This window comes from Rhipicephalus microplus, chromosome X (genome assembly GCF_043290135.1).
Source record: "Rhipicephalus microplus isolate Deutch F79 chromosome X, USDA_Rmic, whole genome shotgun sequence".
Classification (NCBI taxonomy): Eukaryota; Metazoa; Arthropoda; class Arachnida; order Ixodida; family Ixodidae; genus Rhipicephalus; species Rhipicephalus microplus.
Genome location: NC_134710.1, coordinates 139,024,270 through 139,048,270, shown reverse-complemented (window position 1 = coordinate 139,048,270; position 24,001 = coordinate 139,024,270). Strand labels below are relative to the sequence as shown.

The 24,001-nt window shown below is 46.6% G+C and overlaps 1 protein-coding gene and 2 pseudogenes across 1 annotated transcript; 2 read left to right on the top strand and 1 right to left on the bottom strand.

Annotated features, from left to right (window-relative positions):
• Positions 1-1,340: 1,340 nt before the first annotated feature.
• LOC142776989 (uncharacterized) lies at positions 1,341-4,392 on the bottom strand. The gene is made up of 5 exons (XM_075881293.1): positions 4,274-4,392; positions 3,527-3,649; positions 2,992-3,168; positions 2,501-2,605; positions 1,341-1,562 (listed from the first exon to the last, which is right to left on the bottom strand). Exons 1-5 carry the CDS (start codon positions 4,367-4,369, stop codon positions 1,491-1,493), a joined length of 573 nt encoding a protein of 190 aa, XP_075737408.1. The 5' UTR covers positions 4,370-4,392; the 3' UTR covers positions 1,341-1,490.
• A 7,010-nt stretch (positions 4,393-11,402) lies between these two features.
• Positions 11,403-11,521, top strand: LOC142777720 (5S ribosomal RNA; annotated as a pseudogene).
• A 6,084-nt stretch (positions 11,522-17,605) lies between these two features.
• LOC142777724 (5S ribosomal RNA) lies at positions 17,606-17,704 on the top strand (annotated as a pseudogene).
• Positions 17,705-24,001: the final 6,297 nt, after the last annotated feature.

The following is a 24,001-nucleotide window of genomic DNA, read 5'->3' as shown; positions in this document are numbered from 1 at the left end:
TGTGCACCGTCGCTGAATGAAAATCATTGAGCTACCATGCTTTGTGCGTACTTAGGTATATTTTGTGGACTTGTGCATCAGGAGTGCTAACACGCGTGGGGCAAAGAGCCCGGTGTGCCAAGCAATTATTGGATAATCAAAAAGGTGAGATCGTGTAGCTTTATAATAAAAGGTTGGTGTGACATTTAGTGCCCTGCCGCCCACCTGAAGCTTACGCTTGCACCTTCAAGCGTTGTTGTTAATCGATGCAAAAAAAAGAGCTCTCCTTCCGGTACTACATTGCCGGTCAAAAAGTCGTGCATATATATATACCGGATTGTCGAAGTGTAGTCGAGCAACGCGTGCAGTCTGTGCTAGTGGTGTGTTATTCTGCATTTGTTGTGTGTGCGTGTTTGTCTGTATGTGAATGTATGTGTCACCAATTCTTCCGTTTAATAAATTCAATCAATGCTGCTATTCAATAAATTTGTCGACTCTGGGCGAATGCACCCGTCATTTTTATTTTTTTTACCACCAGAAATAACTCCCAGTAATCACCTCAAAAACCTTGTGAAGGTAGTAAAAATTTACTCCCTCTATGCTCGCTGAAAACCTCACTGGGGTAAATAATTACTACTCTCGCTACGTTCAAAAACTCAGTTAGCACGAGAGTAAATTTTTACTTCGGTAGTAGGTGGTAAAAAAAAACCCAGGAAAGGTAGTGCGCTAGAGGACAAATGGTTTAACCAGTTTTTGAGGTTATTTCAGGTCATTTTTGTTTAGTGTGTGGGGTGGCAGCAGAACAGGCAAATTGCCTCTCCATGGTGTCAGGTTGGTCCTCAATATCTCGACAGTAGCTAGTTTGTTAATGTCAAGCTCAATTGAAAAGCACTCGAAATAAATCGGTAGAAATTCGGGCTTTCTCTCGTCTGTTCGTTTTTATGTCGTCTTACACGGTAATATTTTCAAAACGGCGCATGATCATGGCTCCCACGACGAGAGGGACAAGTGGTTGGGTTGAAAGTCCCAGACTGACTCGGGCTATGAGAGCCACCGTATAGTGAAGCGGCTCCATGTGGTTTCGACCTGATATATGGTGCTTTAACATGCACTGGAATGGCACGGTGCACGGGTATCAAGCATTTAACCTTTATCGAACTGTGACCCCGTGGCCGGGATTGAAACCGCGACTTACGGGTCGGTAGCCAAGAAACACGTGAATCTGATGTCTTCAAGAAACTGCTCGAGCACGCGAATTTGAGAGTGACACATCAGTGAAGGAGTTGACATGTAGTCGTATATATGGCAGTCACCCTAAACCACCTGCAGTCCGGGTTTAAGTTTCGAAAGTGCAACCTATGTCGACGCAATACAATACTCTTTAATGAAAACTACGCAACAAAACATTTTAAGAAGATAAACACAAAAAAGTGTTCAAGGGCTGCGGTGCTGAGTCAGGGTGGAGCAGTCCGATCAGGGGAGGCGCGTGGTCGCGGCCAACCAAAGAACAGTCAGGGAAGCACTCGCTGCAGGGTGTTGAGACCGTGGCACACATGTAGTAACCCGATGCCGAGCAGCGCGGTCTGAAAAATGGGAAAACACTAAAGCTTCATGTCAGTAACGGCGTCCACGTTATACTTTGCGCGGATCAGGTGAAATTTCGGAAGGGTGTCAAACCTTTCTAATGACATGTGTAAGTATATACATGAATCGCCATCGCCGTGAAGCGAAACCACGTGATTCCTTACTACAGTGGAAATATCGTTTTGAATGCTGGGAACCGATCGCGCGACGTGCATGTCTCTGCGAGAGAAGCAAGCTTGGCAACAGTATACGGCTGATAGTAAAAGCGAGGGATGTGGCGCATTACTGACTTAGACATGAGTGCTACACCAGAAGGTGAGTCATGCAAGGAGGGAGAATGTATAATTTAAAACGTTTTGTCTGTATAGGCCATTCGGTGGTTTTTTAAAAATTTAATTGGTAGGGAAAGATACCACAACGTTAACAACAAAGATGGTGTTTCATACGTTATTGTTGCGAATGAGGCTCTTTCGCTAAAATAATGTGAAACGCGGTGGCGGAATAAAACTTTGTCTTGCGACAAACGTCAGCTTAAGAACTTTCTGAATGAGGCCCAGTGGCATGTGGCCCGAGCACAAGAAGAGGTGAAGACTACAGAGAAGACGACGATGAAATGTAGTGATCAAGTAATTGATCAACCCGACATCCTTATATTATATTACCAATAGCATACAATAGGCTTGATCACAGGCAGCGCTTTTACAATACTCTCCTACGCTCGATGTTTGGAATATATCTTAAGTGGCGAAAGGGTTTTTCACTGTTCCTAAGACTCAATTGAAATGCTCTCTCCCAATTAATTAGGTAGCTATTCATGTTTAAACAGTGCAAATTACAAAAACTCATAAAAAAGTGAAAATGTCACGCTGTACTAAACCTAATAAGTTTTCACACCGTTACCACTTGACAAAGCATGGAGACGCCCTTACGTACTCACCCCCGTGATATTCCTGAACCGCAAGCTGTCCCCTATGTCGACGCCGTAAAACACGGTGCATCCCACAAAAAAGAGCAGGCTGGCCGTGCAGTGGTACAGTGAGAACTGGGTAGAAGAAACGAAGCGTGAAACCATATATTTGACGGCGCAGCAGGATCGCTGCAGCATTTATTCGCTTCCTGAATGATTCACATGTGCCAGTGAGCGTTACAAAAATATCATAGGTGCAGTAAATATCGAAATGACAAATACGTGTGGTGCTAATAGAAGTAAAGTAGCAAATTGGGCTAGTTGGAAAATAAGACCAAGCTCATCACCATCATCGCAAAAAAAAAAGAAGAAAAAGAATGACACGAAAATGCGTGGAAGTGCACGGCGTACTTCCTTGCAGTTCCGAGTCGTTTTTTTTTTTTGCGCTAACATTGACGGGCTATTTAGAAGCAGGTAAATTGAAAAAGACCAAGTAGATAAAGAGCTGAAGAGTGACGCACGTAGAGAGTTTGCTGAAGGTGGTTCTGGGTGGAAGGCGAAGCCACGGCCGAGATGAAGACGAGAGTGTTGTTGAGGCAGTAGGTGAACGCGAGCAGGAAGACTGCATGCGCGTACCACTGGTACGTCACGCTGTGCCCCATCAGCAGGTACAGCACCATCACGGCGGCCGCGCCCAACTGCGCAGCGGACAAACGTGGACGCAGTTTGCTCTCTTCGTCCGAAAACACCCGGCATGGGGCGCATGTTTCGGCTGATCAGCGAGCCAGGCTAATATAAGAGTAAATCGTGGGAGCAAAGAGCGTTGACATACGTACTATTGAAATTAATAAAGGAAAACTGTAATTAACTATGCTAAACAAAGTTACACCGTGAAGCTTCAATTTCATTACACAATAATATGTGAAAATGCGATCACGCACTGTTGCCATACTCTGCTAATGAGTTTCTGCATCCGTGTCTTGAATGCTTCGTAGCTGACGCAGGTGAGCGATATCCTGATATCATATTAAAGCTTCGAGCGAAAAAAGTTCTTACGGTCTCAAGAGCTGTCAATATTCCATGCGTTGTAGTGATGTACTCCGGACTTGGTTCGAGTCGCAGAGCTGTCACTCCAGAACCGATGGGTTCTTCTGCCTTGCGCTCGACATTCCCAACAGCCTACAGAAGGGTTGTATATGCTTGGTTAAAGACAGTGTCTCGATTAACGGTAATGCGCTCATGAACATGAAAATATCCCGTGGTTGGTCGCTTAGGTTATTTGCACACAGCACTTAGTGGTGTTAACGACATGTGGGCACAGTATATGGCCAAAAAGTGCAGCGTACGCCGCAGCAAGATAAAAACTAAAGCACATTGAAATTCTTAAGCGTGCACGTGGAGCGTATGCAGGTGCGCCTGAATACACATATAGCCGAGTGCCTAATTGACGGTGAGAAATACGAAAACAGGGGGTGGGGGCAGGAGCTGATGCTTAGAGAAGCCGACTTGTATTTTTCAAGGCTGGCAGCATTAAGGAAAAGTCTGCAGGTCGGCTTCTACACCCACCACCTGTTTTCGAATTTCAACTCACAAGCTTCTATCTTACTCTTTTTGTTGTTCTTTTGGAATTCGCAGTCAGGAATCCGCGCATCGCAGAACTGCACGCGCAATCGTTAACTCTCCCGAACGCTGGTATCCCTGTCGGCTTCAACAAAATTCAGAAGCGGATGATTGCTCACACGAGACGAACTCGTTCAATCAACTCCGTCAACCGCGATAGGAAGGAAATGAGTCCTCGCTTACGCTTTCCTTTGCAGGAACAGCTTTTCCGATGGGAGATGCTTGCAAAGGCGCAGCGGCCATAGTCGATGACTTGCTCCTGCCGAGGAAGAGTCGCATTTGGTGTCACGAGCAGGCTGGAGCGTGGCGCGAGGTACTCGAGGAACAAGAAAAGAAGAAAACAAAGAGTCGTTTTGTAAATAATAGCATCGAGTGACAGTTGCAACAAGTATTGAATTACATTATATTATAAATAAACTAATATATTAAATAAACTATTTAAATATAATAAATAAACTAATCCGGATTCTCTGATCTCTAATAGTGTCAATTGTATAGTAATATTTAGAAGGTCGGGTTCTTTTTTCTCTTGAGGGTCACCTTAGAAAAAGTAAGCGCTGTAGCCTATATCTTTCTTTTAAATAATCAACACGGCATAACATACTTTCCTACTCAAGCAGTAAATAGTTCCCGGATAATAACGCCCATTCTAACGTCCAGACAATGCTGAAAAAAGACCTTTGAATGGTGGCCTTTGAATTTCCGAGGAATTGTATGAAAAAATGTACAGGTTTTCAGTCTCGCTGAAATAATAGCATGAATGGGGAAAGAGTGACACAGAGACTGCGCGAATGAATAGAATGCACATAAATTCGAATTCGTTCTATCCTATACTTCATAAGTCATGCAAATAATTTGCGACAGATTTCATGTATAGGTTTTATTGTTTCTTGTCTGATTCCTTGATGTGGGTGTGAGGGAATATTTAATTCAATCATCATCGTCACAACATCGAATGACCTTTAGGAGACCCTTTTTTGTTTGACACATGCCACAAGGACGTTGGTCTGCATATAACCAGATATGTTTAGTTCTTCCACTATGATAATCAGGATAGTTTCCGCGCTAATCCTTTTTCATTCCTTTGTTCTTCAAGATTTTCTGAGCGCAGTGTAAAGGGGCCACACCCCACCCCACGTTCAAAGACGAAGGGCTTGTTTTCTCCCCTCATTCGCCAACACGAGGGATCCTCCGCATTCCTGATAGTTACGATCGCTTATATCGGAAAAGACGCGCGCTGAAGACCATTAACAATTGAGGTGACATACAGTGAGGTGGTACCATATCAAACGATACTGGCGTATCGCGACAGCCTTCACGGACCATAATCGTCAGCTGTTCGAAGTGCACGCAATAGACTATCAAAACTTCAAGCACAAACTTTTGCCCCTTTTACCAAGGTTTTACCAGGCCCCGGAAACTCAGCGCTGTTTCGGCTACAAAAACATGTACGCTTGTAGCGGTTGCCGGGCATCTTAAGATCAAGTTTAAAGGAGTGAGGTTTATGTGAATGGTCGCATTTATTAGCTTTCACAAGTTATTACAAGTGAAAAAGTCAATATCCCTGTAAAGGAGTTCTCTTTTGATTAAACGTCTTTTATTCCGCGCCACGGTGTTCTAGTGGCTAAGGTACTCGGCTGCTGACCCGCAAGCCGCGCTATATTACCAGCTGCGGCTGCTGCATTTTTGATGAAGGTGAAAATGCTGTTGGCCCGTGTGCTTAGTTTTGGGTGCACGTTAAGAACCCGAGATGGTCGAAATTTCCGGAGTCCTCCACTACGGCGTCTCTCATAATCATATGGTGGCTTTGAGACATTAAACCCAACATATTAATCATCAACTGTTTTTTCTTAAACATTATTTTGTGAATTTAGATGAGGCGAAGCACGGGAAGTGATTGACTTGCGTTCGGAGCTCTTGCCTCGGCTCCTTCTCACCGCTCGCTCACCGATATTAGAAGTTGGAATGCGCTCAGTTATCTCACTCAGTTCGCGTGTCAACGTCGGAAAAGATAAATACAGCAAGTTGTGGCAGGAAAGAATGGAAGCCACAGTGAGCTACTCCGAACACGTCAACCATGCATTATTCGAAGACGGCTTAATCGAGCAACACGTCTTTTCCGCGGCTGTGCGGTGTGCTAACCTGGGGCTTTACTTTTTCTCGAAAGTTTTCCAGCGTTTCCTAAAGGCAACAGATGAGCACAAGAATTTGGACATTTAATTTGAGCAGGTATTGGTTTTGCATGATTACATATATGAGTAAACCCAGTTCTGTGCAAGCCTGACTGGACTGACAGAAGTTCAGTGCCGCTTGACTAATTGGTGAAGACAGTATGTAAGCTCCAGTTACGAAAATGCGTTTATTGAAATGTCTGAGTTCGAGTTGGCTCAGCTGCATAGTTTTAGATTATTTTACTTTTGGCGTGTAGTTCAAATTATGTCAAGTAATTATAGGCTGCGTTCTGCTCATAAAATGTTGTAGCCAAGATTTAGAAATTATTGAGTCTTTACTTTCAGTAGGACCACTCAAATAAACGTGATGAACTAAATGCTTCTAACATTATTACAGAGAAGTCGATGGAGGCAATGTTTTCACAACTGAACTTTTCTTTGTAGAGGCAACTTCGTTGCCCTGACGAAGACAAGTCATCTTGCTGAAAGAGTTTTCAGTGACGTACTTTCCCGAAGAATTTCTGATCGCTTCAAAGCTCTCAATGCTTCTGAACTTCGGTCATGTTTGGTACTCAGGTTCTGTGTGAAAACTGTGCGCGCCGTCATAAGAAACGTGATTGAGTCATATACGACGTGTCCTACTCGCAATGGTTGATAATTTTCACATTGGTTCGGATATTGTGGATTTACTTTTTGCTCATCATGTCCGCATGTCAGTTGTAAAATAAAGCTACTCTTACATATTGACCCTCTGACACTACGTGTGTCTGTTTTTATAATACAAAGCGTGTAATACGAAAGTTAATTTCATTCGTGCCGATCGGGTTTCGTCTTACTGAAAATTCAGTCAGCTTAACTCTCGCCTCTTCAGAAAACATGAACAAAATTAAAAAGAAGATCAGCGAACTTTTATGGTCGCATTGCCCAAGCTGCCAGCAGACCCAAAAAGAGGCACGAACGCATTCCACTTGCATGAGAAGTGAGAAAGGAGGGCGTCCGCAACAGCCAACCTCCTTTTGAATTTTCATCCTTGCCCTCTATTCGGGAACCTCACTAGTTACGTCATGAAGAATTTTTCTCTTCGTGATTTATTGCTAGTAGGATGCCCGGCGACCGCCAGTGATAAAGTTGGCACTGCCGTTATCGATAGCGAATACATGGAAGGTACAGGGAGTTTCAGCCCCCTTTTCTAACTCCATCGGCATCATTGGTTCGACGAAAGAAAAAACAAGTTTTGAGAGAAAAAAATAATAGTTGCCAAACTATAGGATGCCATAAACATGTTAAATCCTGAAAAGTCTTCAGGATTGAAGGCTTTCACAACCACTGTTTACAAATAGTTTAAAGACGAGATCAGCCCTATTTAGACAGTTCTATTTAATGAAGCGTACAAAGTAAATAGATTATCTCTATTATACCGGTCATCCCTCAACAAATCTCATTCCCAAAGCAGAGGATGTACGTCATCATCATCATCATCAGCCTGGCTACGTCCACTGCAGGACAAAGGCCTCTCCCATGTTCCGCCAGTTAACCCGGTCCTGTGCTTGCTGCTGCCAATTTATACCCGCAAACTTCTTAATTTCATCTGACCACCTAACCTTCGGTCTCCCCCAACCCGCTTTCCTTCTCTGGGAATCCAAAGAATTACTCTTAATGACCAGCGGTTATCCTGTCTACGCGCTACATGCCCGGCCAATGTCCATTTCCTCTTCTTTATTTCAACTATGATATCCTTAACCCCCGTTTGTCCCCTCATCCACTCCGCTCTTTTCTTGTCTCTCAAGGTTACACCTACCATTTTTCTTTCCATTGCTCGCTGCGTCGTCCTCAATTTAAGCTGAACCCTCTTTGTGAGTCTCCAGGTTTCTGCTCCGTAGCTAAGTACCGGCAAGATACAGCTGTTATATACCTTCCTCTTAAGGGATAATGGCAATCTACCTGTCATAATTCGAGAGTGCTTGCCGAATGTGCTCCACCCCATTCTTATTCTTCTAGTTACTTCAATCTCGTGGTTAGGCTCTGCGGTTATTACCTGCCCTAAGTAGACATAGTCTTTTACAACTTCAAGTGCACTATTACCTATCTCGAAGCGCTGTTCCTTTCCGAGGTTGTTGTACATTACTTTCCTTTTCTGCAGATTAATTTTAAGACCCACCTTTCTGCTCTCCTTGTGTAACTCCGTAATCATGAGTTGCAATTCGTCCCCTGAGTTACTCAGCAATGCAATGTCATCGGCGAAGCGCAGGTAACTAAGGTATTCTCCATTCACTCTTATCCCTAACTGTTCCCATTCTAGGCTTCTGAAAACCTCCTGTAAGCACGCGGTAAATAGCATTGGGGAGATTGTGTCCCCCTGCCTTACACCCTTCTTGATTGGTATTCTGTTGCTTTCTTTATGAAGCACTATGGTAGCAGTTGATCCCCTGTAGATTTCTTCCAGAATGTTTATATATACTTCATCTACGCCCTGATTCCGCAGTGTCTGCATGACGGCTGATATTTCTACTGAATCAAACGCCTTCTCGTAATCTATGAAGGCTATGTATAGTGGTTGGTTATACTCTGAGCATTTCTCTATTACCTGATTGATAGTATGAATGTGGTCAATTGTTGAGTAGCCTGTTGGAAATCCTGCTTGTTCCTTTGGTTGATTGAATTCTAATGTATTCTTTACTCTGTTAGCAATTACCTTTGTAAATAGCTTGTACACTACAGAGAGCAAGCTGATCGGCCTGTAATTCTTCAAGTCCTTGTCATCTCCTTTCTTATGTATTAAAATGATGTTAGCGTTCTTCCAAGACTCTGGTACCCTTCCCGTCAGGAGACACCTCGTAAACAGGATGGCTAGTTTTTCTTACACAATCTGTCCTCCATCTTTCAGCAGATCTGATGTTACCTGATTCTCACCAGCAGCTTTGCCTCTTTTCATGCTCTCCAAAGCTTTTCTGACTTCTTCTATCATTACTGGTGGGGTGTCATCTGGGTTACTGCTAGTTCTTATCGTATTAAGGTCGTGGTTGTCTCGGCTACTGTACAGATTTCTGTAAAACGCCTCCGCTTTTTTGACTATCCTATCCATATTGGTAGTTATTTTGCCTTCTTTGTACCTTAGTGCATACATCCGACTTTTGCCTATCCCAAGTTTCCTCTTCACTGCTTTGAAGCTTCCTCTGTTTTTCAGAGTGTGTTCATTTCTCTCCATGTTATACCTTCTTACGTCGCATAATTTACGTCTATTAATCAACTTAGAAAGCTCTGCCAGTTCTATTTCGTCTGTTGTACTTGACACTTTCATGATTTGACGCTTCTTAATTAGGTTCTTCGTTTCCTGGGAAAGCTTGCCAGTGTCCTGTCTAACTACCCTGCCTCCAACTTCCACTGCACACTCCGTAATGATACTCGTCAAATTATCATTCATTGTATCTACGCTAAGGTTGGTTTCCTCACTGAGGGCCGAGTACCTGTTCTGCAGCGACACTCTGAATTCCTGTACTTTCCCTCTCAGTGCTAGCTCATTGATTGGCTTCTTGCGTATCAGTTTCTGTCGTTCCTTCTTCAAGTCTAGATGAATTCGAGACCGTAACATTCTATGGTCACTGCATCGTAACTTGCCAACCACTTCCACATCCTGCACGATTCCTGGGTGTGCAGTCATTATAAAGTCTATTTCGTTCTTACTTTCGCCAATAGGGCTCCTCCGTGTCCACTTGCGGTTTTCTCGTTTTCGTTTCGGTAGAAGGTATTCAAAATCCGTAAATTATTGCGTTCTGCGAATTCTACTAGTAGCTCTGCTCTGGCGTTTCTAGTGCCGATGCCATCCATAATCTCCTACTGCCTGGTCTCACGCCTGCTTCTTCCCTACCTTTGCATTAAAGTCGCCCATCACTAAGGTATACTGTGTTTTAACCTTACTCATTGCCGATTCCATGTCCTCATAGAAGCTTTCAACTGAAGCGTCTTCATGGCTGGTAGTATAGCGCGTAAGCCTGTACTACCTTCATCTTGTATCTTTTATTCAGTTTAATTACAATACCTATCACCCTTTCATTGATGCTATAATATTCCTCTATGTTGCCAGCTATGTTTCTGTGAATAAGGAACCCCACTCCCAGTTCTCTTCTGTCTGCCAAGTCCCGATAGCAAAGGACGTGCCCATTCTGTAGCACCGTATAGGCCTCATCTGTCCTCCTAACCTCACTGAGCCCTATTATAGCCCATTTAACACCCTCTAGCTCCTCGAATAGTACAGCTAGACTTCCGTCACTAGATAAGGTTCTAGCGTTAAACGTTGCCAAGTTCAGGTTCCAATGGCGGCCTGTAGTCCAGAAATTCTTAGCACCCCCTGCTGCGTTGCAGATCTGACCGCCGCCGTAGTCTCTTGCTTCGCAGCTGCGGAGGACTGAGGGCCGTGAGTTAATTGGCGTATCCATGTGGGAGGTAGTGGCCAGATACTGCACCAGGGTGGCCAATCCTTCTCTGGTGAGGGAGTGCGTTCCCGGTGGTGGTTACCGCAGGACAAACGTTTTGAAGACTGTGAAGAACATGTATGTACAGCCTGGAGCAAAAACTTTTTTCTCTAAGTTGCATACTGGTACATTGCCTGTGAAAAAAATTTTTGGAAGAAAAAGGATGCTATTTGCCCTGGGGCACGCATTGCTTAATTTGTAAGCTCCCAGAAACCTTAGACCATGTGTTTTTAACTTACTGGGAAGGAGTTTATTTTTGGAATGTGTTGCAAAGAGCTCTTAGGAAAGAATTCCCGTTGAACCCACACGGGATTCGGTTCCTGAGTGTACAGGATGAAGATGGGCTGCCATTCGACGCATTTATGCTCATGGGCCTCCACTTGTTGTGGCGTTCAAGAATGGCAGGCTATCATTTTGATAAAGATGCACGGCCGGGTCGAGCCTACTTCAGAGAGAGCGTCCATTGGTTTGTTGAGATTCACAAAGCGGTACTGGAACCACCCGACTGGCTCTCAAGAGTAGAGCCACTGGTCACGTTACCAGAATTTTAATCCGACGATACCAGCCTCACGCTGGTTGACAGCAATGTCATCGTATGTACGTGGTTCATGGTGTGGTTGACCATCAGGGTTGTTTGTGTTGTATGTTATGCACCGAAGACAGGTAATAAAAAAGATCAGCTATACCATGCTGAATGCGCCGGTTCTCGTCCGCTCACCGAAGCTAAGCAGCATTGGGCTCGGTCAGTACTTGGGAGGGAGGCCACCTGGGAACACCGAGTGCTGATGGCACCTTCTTTTTACTTTTAAAAATTTCTCTTTTTATTGCAGAGAGGGAACTTGGGGAGAATGAGGAAGTTGTTTTTATTTGCGACGTCTTTGGTTGCCCGTATCAAACGCGCACATGACCATACGTACGTATAGCCAATCAAAATTTGATGCGTGCGCACATGGGTTTAAATGTGGCACCCAGTGCTAGTGACATACTCAATTTATTTATTTTTTTCAACCTTCCTTTATCTTTTATTTTATTTTTGTTCAGAGAAGGAACAGGGCGGGGGGGGGGGGGAGCGACTTGCGGGTCAGCATCCGAGTGCCTTTGCCACGAGACCACCATCGCAGGTAACAATAGCATTAATGGGCATTCCAGTATTCCTGCTTTATGTCGCCCCTCGTGCACGTGCCACTCAGTTATAAAAGCCGACGCAACAGACGTTTGTTAAGTTACAGAAAATGACTTACGAGCATGGCCGGTGGCGGCGGCCCGCAATTGCACACACAGCTGTGCGTGAACGTTGGTGCGCCCGTGCTGGTGCGCCCCAGCGAAGGAACAGAGCAAGCTCTCTGCCGGAGAACAACAGACATTATTGTCACGTACCTTCGAAGTTTTCTGCCAGGATAATATAACACGCTGCATAAGCCGGTAACTGTAACTTGGAAAGATGGTAATCGCCTGTAGTTCGTTGTAGGTTGTGTTGTGGAACGACATATTTTCGCCATCGATCATACCATGCTTAATTCCACTTCCGGCTGCGATAGCGAGCGGACGCGTTTGGAATGGGCTCTGTCGGAGTGGTATCAGCGGCCGTTTCTGGCCGCGGAAACATGATGTTAGCTGCCTCGGATAACGAGTATCGCGTTTTCTGCCTAGTCTGCCTTCAGGACGTCTGGTTTTGAATACTGTTTTCTTGCATGCGGATGTGAGGGCACGGCCCTACCGTGTAAAAGGCTTCTGGGATACGCTGATTGATTTGAAACTGCTCTCCGAAGTTTCGGCCTTGGGGGCGTATCACATGAATCACGTTTGGGCCGTCACGTTTAAATCTGCCGAAGGTGCGAAGAGGCTGCTGGAAAAAGCGGAAGTGAAAGTGAAGGGCCAGTGCTGCGTCCTCGTCGATACATCAATCCAGGATTGGATTCGATAAACTTTTGGAGCTTCGGTTGAAACTGCACTGGCTCTTGCCTACCGTACCGGACGACGACGTGCGAGTGGCCTTCCTGAACTATGGCAGAGCGACGGACATTATCAAGGAACGGTGGAAGGTCAGTGGTGTGACTGACAAGGCGTCAACGACGCGAAATGTGACGATGACACTTGAGGCGGGAGTCAAGCCAGAAGATTCGCCCCATCAAATAAGGATTGCTGGTGAGCTGGCTCTTGTGATGGTTCCGGCAAGGGCAACGCTTTGCCTTCGTTGCCAGTGCACCGGACACATTCGTCGGGACTGTAAGGTACCACGGTGCACGTTCTATCATCGCTTTGAACACAACGAGTCGGAATGCATGCGTACCTACGCCAGTGTTGCAGGGCCCGTAGGGAGCGACGACACTTCGGAGCTCCTAATGGACGAAGCAGAATCCGAGGCAGCAGCGAGAGCGGAGGCAGAAAGTGCCACGATGGACAGCGTGCCAGCTGAGCAAATCTCAGGTGAGAGAGCTCACGTAAAGTCGACGAACCTAAAAGCCGAAGATACATTGTTGGTGAAAAATGATTCCTCGGAACCACTGCAGACGCAGGAAGACAACTGCAAAGTGACAGAGGTGGTCAGCAGGGAAGCAGTGGAGGCAATGGACATTTCCAGGGAGGGCACCACGACGAATAAGCGATCACACGAAGGTGCCGAGGGAGAGAGTGATTCTACCGACCCAAGCAGTCCCGGTGAACCTCCAGCAAAAGCAGCCCCTGTACGTCGACTGATAGTGCGGCCACGGCCGAACATCCCACAGGGTCGGAGGCCGACGAGGACCACGATGCCGCCGCCACCGCCACCGGTCATGTAGCAGTAAGCTGTGGAAACCCGATTCAGGTTGCGGGCCCCAAGGTCATGTGTCGACAGGAGCATAACCCATACTCTGGGTCTTTATATAAATTATTCCATTGGTGCTGCCAGATAAACCCTTGAGATTTGCTACAATCATTGTTTGAGGGCTTGCGGCGAGGCGAAAACGACAGTTGTGTATACTGGTGATCGAACATGATTTAGACATCATTGCCATACAAGAAACCAAAGTGAAGTGATGATGAGATCAAGAGTATGATGCTACCTTTCATGTCAATGTACTACGCGGGTGTCAGTCACGCCATAGGGCGATACGCGGGGTGCGTTCTTTTCGTTCGCCAACACCCGGGCCTTAAAGTGAAGGGTGTGAGGTCAGACTTGGCGGGGCGCATGATTTTGTGTGATTTTTGTTATGGTTCAGTTGAATGGCGAGTGATATGTCTTTATGCTCCTAATTTACTCGACGAACGAAGAGATTTCTTCGAGAGTGTCAGAAATTACTGCAACGTCGAAAGGAACCTGGTACTGATGGGGGACTTCAATTCTGTACTGGCAGCGCATGATAAATCAAGTGGTACAGTCGGGTGCGATATGAAGGTAATCATGCGAGCGTCGACCAAGAGCGAGAACAGCGCCACGGCCCAGAATTCTTTTTTTAGGAGAGAGAAGCAGTAGGCAAGCTTCCCTCACTCTTTTTGCTGTTCCTGAAGCTGCGGTCACTCCCGTCTGAGGAAGGTGTTTTTTATTTCTTTTTTATTCTTTACTAGCTTATGATAATAGAAGGGGATGGTATTTCATGCAACGTATTCTTCGCTATTATCAGTAATCGGACGGCATAAAGGCTGCATCTAGCGTGTGCAGTACGTCACTGCTGCCGTGGAAAACACTGCCCGTGATGGCTACATAAGGTGTGGGCTCTCTTCAGTTTTAATTTTGCTTTTTGTTTCAGGGTCGCGTATTTGACAAAAATATAGAGACAAGGATTGTTTGAAGCATGAGTTATTTTTGGTTCACGGTCGTCGAGAAGTTTGAGGGACTCATAGCATCGTGATTTTCGGATGAGAGAGCATGACTTATCTTGTATCATCGTAACAAAGGAACATCTGAAAAAGATGTCTTTTTGCAGACACTACAGAAATAAATATCCAATATTCTTTATTGGAGACGAAAAAACTCAGGGGTCTCTCTAAACTCACTGTTACAGTGCCTTTAGTGCTTACAACCTAATCAATATTTCGATACGCCGCCAGAGCTCTCCACGTTGTTTAGCCTTTTCGGGATAGAAGCAAACAGAGATTTCACCAATTCAGGGTCTTGTCTAAGAGCATTCCACTCCATCTCAACATGTTTTCACAAAGTGTCTGCGTCATTGTTTGTCGAATTGGCGCGAGCCAATCGTGCCTTCATTAGTTCCCAAACATTCTCGATGATATTGAGGCCGGGGCTTTTAGGAGGCCAGCAGAGCTGTGCAATGCCAGAAGCATTTAAATTTTCTTGCACTGTGGATGCATTGTGAGCAGGGCAGCCATCGTGTTGGAAATAAACGCATCCGTCAGGAAATGGTCCATTGATGGCGAAAGGTAGAACATCGTCGATGATCTCATTGTAAACTTCGGCCGTAAGTCTTCTGGGGATGCAGAAGAGTGGACCCAGACTGGCATATGTTATTACGCCCCAGACGTTGACCGATACACGCCCGCTTGCACCGACACTGCGAATGTTGTCATGCTCGTACCTGCAATAAAAGCAATAAATCTGCTTTCTACGCACAACATTCACAGCGTGGTAACTATGTAAAAACCCTTTCGTTGAGCCACAAAAATAGCATAGTGGGTCAGATAAAAACGTGAGTTATTGACTAGTCGAAATGGGGAAGTGGTCCGAACATGAAATGAGAGAGAAAGATAATCAATTGTAATTAATGGTAGCAGAGTGGATTGCAAGAAAAGGCAAGCACAGCTCGGCACGGCAGAAAATCAGTTCGACGGATGAGATTGAGAAGCTCGAGTGAATTACGGGACCATGGCCGGCAACAGGACCGGGTTATTTAGAGTAGTATGGGAGAAACCTTTGCTGCAGTTAGGTTAGTCAGGGTGATGCTGCTGCGGATTATGATGATTATGAGTACGCTCCTAAACCTAAGAGCGGTGCCGAACCACTGTCTGTGTGAAATGATACACAAGCAATATAAATCTCACTGGCTGCCACGGACTCTCCAAACACGAAGTCGCTGGTTCCAGCAAGAGGTGAACGTCGATTCATCACTGAAGATGACCTGCTGCCAGTCTTCAGCCCACCAATGTTCGTGCTAACGCACGAAGTCCAAACGTTTCCTTCGATGTTCACTGGTCAAAAGCGGCTTTCTAGCCGCCACGTGGCTTTTCAGACCGGCAGCACGAAGTCTTCTTCGCATAGCCGAAAGACTTAGGGAAAGGCCAAGCTCTTTTTTAATTTTCTTTGTTGTCGAGCAAGGGTCTTTGACCACGGCAGCTATTATCAAGGCATCTTTCTCCTCAGTTGTTTTTCTAGGCCTCCTTTGGTGTGGTGAATCTTCCAAGCGGTTTTCCTGGTAAAATGCTCGAAGAATGTGGTTGATTGTCTTCTGTGGCCGGTTCAGCTTACGGGAACTCTCTCGCTGGGACATAAACCTTCCCAAAGAAATAATTTCACGGCATTCTATTAATGTAAGCCATCGAGGCATTTTCTTGCGACAAGTGGCCTGGGGTCACATCCAGCATTGCAGCAGTGACACCCCTGTGCAAAAACGTTTGGCACAATTCTATTGCTAGTGAAGTCAGTATTACGATGCGATGCTTATATTTTGCGCGACATAGCACGTCACTCAAATGAAGGTTGACGAGAGCTTTCCCACCAACGTTGTTGTCGTGCGGAAAGATAACAGCCTACAAAGTTACGCTTGATCGCAACAAATGGAACACTTAGAGTAGAGAGAAAGGGGGGACGAGTTCGTCAACGGGATGATTGTCGTAGCATAGAACAGCCAACTAGGGAGAGAAGAAAGCGAAATTTAGATTTTTATTCTTCCTAAACGTTCCGCTAGGGCCTCTGGATGCTTGGCCGGTTTGGGGATCGGTGTGGGAGAGAACGAGCCGCACCAACTTGTTCCGACGTGTACGTGATGGAGGTCTTTGCCTGTCGCACTTATTCCTGAGGCAAATAGTGAACCAGTTATGCTTCCTTAGGGATGTGAAGGACCCTTTTTCGCGCACTGTATTACAGCTCAGACTTAGCAAGCTTGTGCCGGACTTCGTGATATCCACCGAATGTACTAAAGGCAGGGTTTTTGGTTTTTTGAAGGAGGTTGTGATGGATTATATGTTCTTGCGTGCTCAATTCTCATGCAAATATCTGGCGGGAGTGAAACGAAGAAAGCTATACAAAGATCTTGTGGATATACTACTCCCCGTGCCTTTGTATCACACAATATATAGTGCCAAGCCTGGAAGTCATGTCCTGAAGCTTGTCAAACATATGTATGTAGCTCCAGGAGCCAAGTCCTTTTTCTTCAGGTTGCACACCGGCACACTAGAGGTAAAAACTGGCTACAGGAAAAAAAAATGTATGTACCATGGAGTGAGCACTGTTCCTTATGTAGAAAGCCCAAAACCATTGAGCACGTCTTCTTAGAATGCTGGGAAGGCGTGTTCTTCTGGGATATATTACAAAGAACGCTGAAGAAAGCCCTCCCTTTAGACTCACAAGGAATTAGTTTCCTAACTGTGGACAACGAAGAAGGTGTCCCGTTTGGCGCTGCACTGCATATGGAAGGCCTGCATGGCCGCACGACATGTAGATATAGATGCAAGATCGGTACACGAGTACTTCCGCGAATCAGTGGGCAGGTTCCTGGAAGCACATAAATCTTCAAATTCGATACCTGAATGGGTATCGAGGATCGAGCCACTCATGAACATGAGACGATTTTAGCCATCACACGCCAGCCAAAGTTTGGTTGCTCCTTTTACCCATGCCCACTTATGTGTCTATGTCTTATGTGCCTCACACTATTAATTTTGATCCCTGACTGTATTTGTGTTTCTATGTGTACGTCGAAGCAGGCAATAAAGAAAGAAAAATAACATGCTGAATGCGCCGGTTCTCGTCCGATCACCGAAGCTAAGCAGCATTGGGCTCGGTCAGTACTTGGGAGGGAGACCACTTGGGAACACCGAGTGCTGATGGCACCTTCTTTTTACTTTTCAAAATTTCTCTCTTTTCTATTGCAGAGAAGGAACTTAGGGAGAAGGAGGGTGTTTTTTAATTTTGCGACGTCATTGGTTGCCCGTATCAAACGCGCACATGACCATACGTATAGCCACTCAAAATTTGATGCGTGCGCACACGGGTGTATATGCCGCACCCAGTGCGCGTGACATACTCAATTTATTTATTTTCTTTCAACCTCCCTTTATCTTTTATTCTATTTTTTATTCAGAGAAGAAACAGGGCGGGGGGGGCAATTAGCGGGTCAGAATTCGAGTGCCTTCGCAACTAGACCACCATGGCAGGTAACAATAGCATTATTGGGCATTCCAATATTCCTGCTTTATGTCGGTCCCTCGTGTGCCACTCAGTTATGAAAGCCGACGCAACAGACGTTTGTTAAGTTACCGAAAATGACTTACGAGCATGGCCGGTGGTGGCGGCCCGCAATTGCACACACAGCTGTGCGTGAACGTTGGCGCGCCCGTGCTTGTGCGCCCCAGCGAAGGAACACAGCAACCTCTCTGCCGGAAAACAACAGACGTTATTGTCACGTACCTTCGAAGTTTTCTGCCAGGATAATATAACACGCTGCATAAGCCGTTAACTGTAACTTGGAAAGATGAAAATCGCCTGTAGTTTGTTATAGGTTGCGTTGTGAAACGACAAGGTTTCGCCATCGGCCATACAATGCATTCTTCTTCCGGCAGCGAAAGTGGACGGTCGTCGAATCATGAGCTCCGACGGAGCCGCGACAGCGGCCCGCGCAGGCTGCGGAAACAGGAATGATGGTGCAGATGATAAGGACTACGAGATCCTGCTGCCTACGTTGCCCACCGGCCGTGTTGTACTGAACACGTTGTTTTTGCGTGGGGACGTGCGTGAGAAGCCCTACAGAATCGAGGATTTCCGGGACGCCCTCGCATCAATTGGTGTGCTTCCTGATGTTGTGGCGTTAGGCACTTACCAAATTAACCATGTGTGGGCGGTGACCTTGAACACCAGTGAACCCACCAAGAAACTGGCTGCGGTTAAGGAACTTAAAGTGAAAGGCCGCCGGTGTATCATCTTGGACCCAGAAGACCAGCAAGTGAAGCTTCACCTCCACTCGATGCTTCACGGCGTCCTGGACGAAGATATTCGCACAGCTTTTGCGGCCTTTGGCAACGTCACCGAGGTAACTCGAGAGCGTTGGCGGGTCCAAGGTATGAAGGAAAAAGGGCTCAACCACAAGAACCGTCCTGCTGAAGTTGAAGCCTGGATACAAAGTGGACGACCTTCCCCACCAAGTCCGAGTTGCAGGGGAGTTGGCCCTCGTTGTGGTGCCCGGACGAGCCATGCAGTGCCTACGATGTCATGGCACGGGACACGTCCGACGGGACTGCAGGGTGCCCCGGTGCTCCAAGTGCCGTCGTTATGGGCATGCGGACACGGACTGCATACGCACCTACGCGTTGGCAACAGGACTATCCAAGGCGGACAACCGGGAGGAAATCATGAATGTCGTCGAGGCAGAGGAGGCGGCTCGGGGCACCGACGAGGCCACAAAGCAGGCCGGACCTCGAGAATCGTTGGCGCCTTTCTGCGGTGAAGCCCCGAAAAGTTATACCCCGGCGGACCAAGAAGCGCAAGACGACTCGGCAGGGTCTGTCAACCAGCTGGTGGCACAGGCTCTGCCGGCGGCTTTGAGAGTCGACACCGGCAAGTGTGACACACCAACCCTCCCAGAAGTGGTGGGCGACACATCCATCTCATCCATGGTGACAGTGAAAGCCCCCGAAAGCTCGCCAGCACCCAAGGAGGGCGAGCGCGAGGATGCCAACGAGCTACCGTTGGAGAAGAGTGGCTTTCAAGTACCGACCCACGCCGCCGCGGCTGCCAAACCTCCCCACCCCCCAGCCAGCAATGACTGTGCTGAAATGACCATGCCTGGGCTCGAGGAACCACCAGCAAAGACTTTGCAAGGGCGGCGGCCGTCTATTCGACCGCGTCCCAACATGCCGGCTGAAAACCGCGGCGGCAACGTCGAGCCAGTCAGGTAGTCAACATTTTTGCCGGACGGCACCGCCGGTGATGGTACGGTCTAGCCTATGGCTGGACGCGAAGGGTGAGCGCTATGCGGCCGGTTTCTTTTCTTATCTTCAAAATGGCGCCTGTTTTCCATTGAATGTTGCCACTCTTAACGTCAGAGGACTGGCAGATAAACAAAAACAAAGCCAGCTTTACCGTCTTGTAACGGAGCGCGACATTGACGAGTTAGCATTACAGGAAACGAAAGTTGATGGCGATGCAGAGACCGGCAGCATGGTGCAACTGTTTGCGTCGAGGTTTTTTGTTGTAGTTAGCAACGCGGTGGGCACATCGGCTGGCTGCTTACTTTTTGTTAAAAAGTTGCCTGGGCCTAAAGTGAACGCCCATTTTTTGTGCGAAGCGGGTCAATGTGCTGTTCTTGACTTTGCTCTGAATAACACCGAGTGGCGGGTCGTGTGCGTGTACGCGCCCAACAGGGTTGAAGAAAGGGCAAAGTTTTTTCTTGGCCTTGAGCAACGCCTCTTTGTGGGAAAGAAATTGGTAATGCTGGGCGACTTTAATTGCATCCTGAGCGCACACGACAAAACAAGCACCCGGGGTTACAGAGATAAGAGTACCGACATCTTGACTAGTATTATCGCAAAATGGGACGTCGTGCATGTAGCAGAGTGTATTACAGGCACAAGTGCGGTCAAGTACACGCGTTTTGAAGGCCCAAGCCATGCAAGACTTGACCGCAATTACGTTTCCGTCGACATCCTACCAGAATGCACTAGTTATGATGTCATCCCTGTGTCTTTTTCCGATCACATCTTAGTCCTCTGCTCTATCGGTATTACGAAGCGAAATAAGTTTTCTCTTGGGAACTGTGGAAATTGAACGATAACCTTCTGCATGACGACATTTATAATCCGGAAGTGAAAGAAGAAATTAGTAAAATAAGCCCCAGCGCAAAGATGCACCTTTGGCAACAGTGGGAACTTTGCAAAGAAAAGCTTAAACTTAAAGCAATAAACAGTGCCACGAGCATTCGGTACGAGGCAAAAAAGAGGAAGACTGAGTTGAGGGTGTTACTCAACAAATTACTCATGCATGAGTGCTGAGCCCTGGGAAAACGGAGTGAAGATATCAGAAAAGTAAAACAAAAGTTGGAGCAGCTCGATGAAGAGCGTTATCGGGGCGCGCTGGTTAGGGCAAGGGCGGAGGACACTGCAGCAGGCGAAATGCCGTCGAAACGCGCTCTAGGCTTGGAAAAAGCCCGCGCGGAAAGAAACTGCGTACGCGAGATAGAGCGGGGTGGCACCGTATTAACTGATCATGAAGGCATCACAAGAGCTTTCACGGACCATTATCGCAAGTTGTTCGCATTGCACGACGCTAATTCCGTGAGATTCCAGACTGAATTTCTGCCGTTTTTACCCCGTGTGGATAACGAAAGAAAAGAGAGTTTGGAGCATGAAATAACTGTGACCGAAGCAGAGGTCGCCATAGACAAGTTAAACCCAGACAAGTCACCCGGTCCAAACGATTTACCAGCCGCCTTTAATAAAGACTTTAAGCAATAAATTAGCCCTGTTTTGACAGGAATAATTAATGAAGCCTATAAATTAATACCTTGCCGCCATCATACAGGACGTCCCGTACGGTTCCGAAACAGAGGAGTCACGTAAATTGAAAGCTGTCTCAGCGTATCGTCCTATAGCCCTAACAAACGTGGACTCTAAAATCTACATGAAGGTATTAGCTCGAAGATTACAGGCAGTGATCAAGGACATCGTGGGGCCTCACCAAACGTGCGGCATCAAAGGGCATTCCATCGCTTTAAATATTCATAAGGCACGCAGCGTTCTAGATTTCTGTGATTATTCCGATGAGAAAGTTGGTATGTTACAGATTGATCTAGAAAAAGCCTTTGATTGTGTTGATCACCAAATTTTGTTTTTTGTGTTAAACCATGTTAACGTCGGTTCTGTTATTTGCGAGGGAGTGACGCTAGGGTACATGGACTGCACGACGACGTTGATTGTAAATAAGAATCTTGGGGCCCCCCTTAACGTGCAGCGTTCGGTTCGTCAGGGTTGCCCCCTAAGCCCTTTGGGTTTTTGTATATATATAGAAACGCTGTGCTTGAGAATAATCAACGACAAAGAAACTCACGGTTTGAGTTGCAGGCAGCTGAAGTCAAGCTGCTGGCGTATGCAGATGATGTGGCTATTTTCTCAAGGGATCAGGACAGTAATAAACGAGCTGTTGGTATTGTGCGTGCTTTCAGTCAAGCTACTGGGAGCGGTTTTAACTGGTCAAAATGTTTGGGGCTCTGGCATGGATCGTGGCAACGAAGCCAGACCACTTCCCTAACATTCCCTGGGCAACGATCCCAGGCAAGTACTTAGGCGTCCCGCTTCACGCATATCGCGACAGCAACCAGTTTTGGAAAGGCCAAGTTAAGGACACACAGGAAAAAGGGGAAAAGTGGAAAGGAGGCGCGATGTCGATTTTTGCCAAAACCACCGTTTGGAACATATTTTGTATAAGCAAGCTGTGGTACGTCATGCAGGTACTACACTGTTCAAGGACGAATGTGCAAAAGTTCCACAAAATATTTGCCGTCTTTGTGTGGGCCCCAGGATGGGAACGCTGCAGCCATACTAACTTGTTCCGAAGAGTGGAAGACGGAGGACTTGGGTTAGGTCACCTATTTCTATGGCAGCTAGTTAATCGGTTTTTGTTTTTTCGAGACGTCACCGATCCCTTCCTCTGCACCCTATGTCAATTGCGACTAGGCAGACATCTGCCGGAATATGTTGTGACCACAAAAGAGAGTGTAGGAAGGATAGGGGGCCATTACAAAGAAATAGTGTCTAGTATAATATTTTTTGGTGTACGGTTTTTAATAGAATACCTTGCGATTGTTAAACGCAGAGAACTGTATTTCGCTTTATGCGACATTGTCTTTCTTGTCCCGTTGTACAGGTCATTGTACGGGAAAGGCCCAGGCACAAATGTTTTGAACAGAGTGAAGAAAATGTATGTACAGCCTGGAGCCAAATCATTTTTTTATGTTGCATATTGGTACATTGCCTGTGAAAACATTTTTGGAAGGTAAATGATTGTTACAAGCTGCCACTCTAGCGTCGCCAGCGCGAAGTCGGCGACGGGAATGACAGCAGGTCGGTTCGTTCCGTACGCAAGCAGAGACAGTGAAGAGATCGGAGACGTGAGAAAACAAAACAACTTTACTCTAGTGATACTGCAGCACACGGGATCTAATACAACACTTCAATACAACTAACAAAATACATCGACACTTGAGACAACTAAAGAAATATATAACAGAAACAATAAATCAGCTTACGAGAGAGAACTATTACAAACTACACCAACTAACAAGAATAGAACGACGGAGGAGAAAGTTCGAAGATATAAACAGGTGAAGGCATACGTGTGATGACCGGCAGCGTTGTGTCCCCGACGATCGGATGCGAGAAGTCGAAGAGAGTTCTGGCACGACTGCGATGTTGGCGGTGTTGCAACGCTGGTGGCTCCGGGAGGCTAGTGCTTGCAGGTGACTTCGAGCAGGTTGAGCTAACTCGAGGCGAAGTCCCGATGTCTACGTTGCAGACGTTAATATTGCGTCACAGCTAGACGAACGGCTAAGTTTAGGTGGCCAGCCGATACAGAGCCACACTAAAAACTTCTAGAAGAGATGCTTGTTGATCTGTTTCTACACCATGTTGGTCAGCGACTAGTCTGCCTAGCAGGGCAAAATCCTGCGCTTAAATCCCTCTCATGTCTCCTCGCTCTCTTCCTTGGGGACAAGAGACCTCTACCTGGGTCCAATCATGCGCGTTTAATTGATGGGAAACTCCGCCCCAAAAATATTTCGACCCCACCCCTTTTTAATTGGGAGAGGGCCTGCAACTAGCGAGAGTGACAACCTGTCGGGTTGTTGTCATACGGCTTGGCCACCAGAGCGTTTCCCACGCTTTTCCCCGTGGGAACGGTCAAACGTTTGGCTCTCAGTCGGTGTGTCTCGTAGTCTAATCCTTGGTCAGGGTATACCGCGGCCTTCTACGACCTTGCAGACGTCGCCACAGTTACAAAAGGATTACCGGCGGCGACGTTCTAAGGAGAGCACCCCATTTTGCACTTCTCGGCTCCCTTTCATTCGCCGCTATATCTCACGGTCAGTCGGGGAGTACGGCGCCCATTAATTGCCGTGACGCGGTGTCGCCAA

Excerpts from the sequence above, each read along its gene's own strand:
- LOC142776989 (XM_075881293.1), bottom strand. The coding sequence starts at position 4,369 with ATGCGACTCTTCCTCGGCAGGAGCAAGTCATCGACTATGGCCGCTGCG. Across the intron at positions 3,650-4,273 it reads CTGTTCCTGCAAAGGAAAGC|GCTGTTGGGAATGTCGAGCG; the intron begins GTAAGCGAGGAC and ends ACCCTTCTGTAG. Across the intron at positions 2,606-2,991 it reads ACCTTCAGCAAACTCTCTAC|TTCTCACTGTACCACTGCAC; the intron begins GTGCGTCACTCT and ends TCTTCTACCCAG.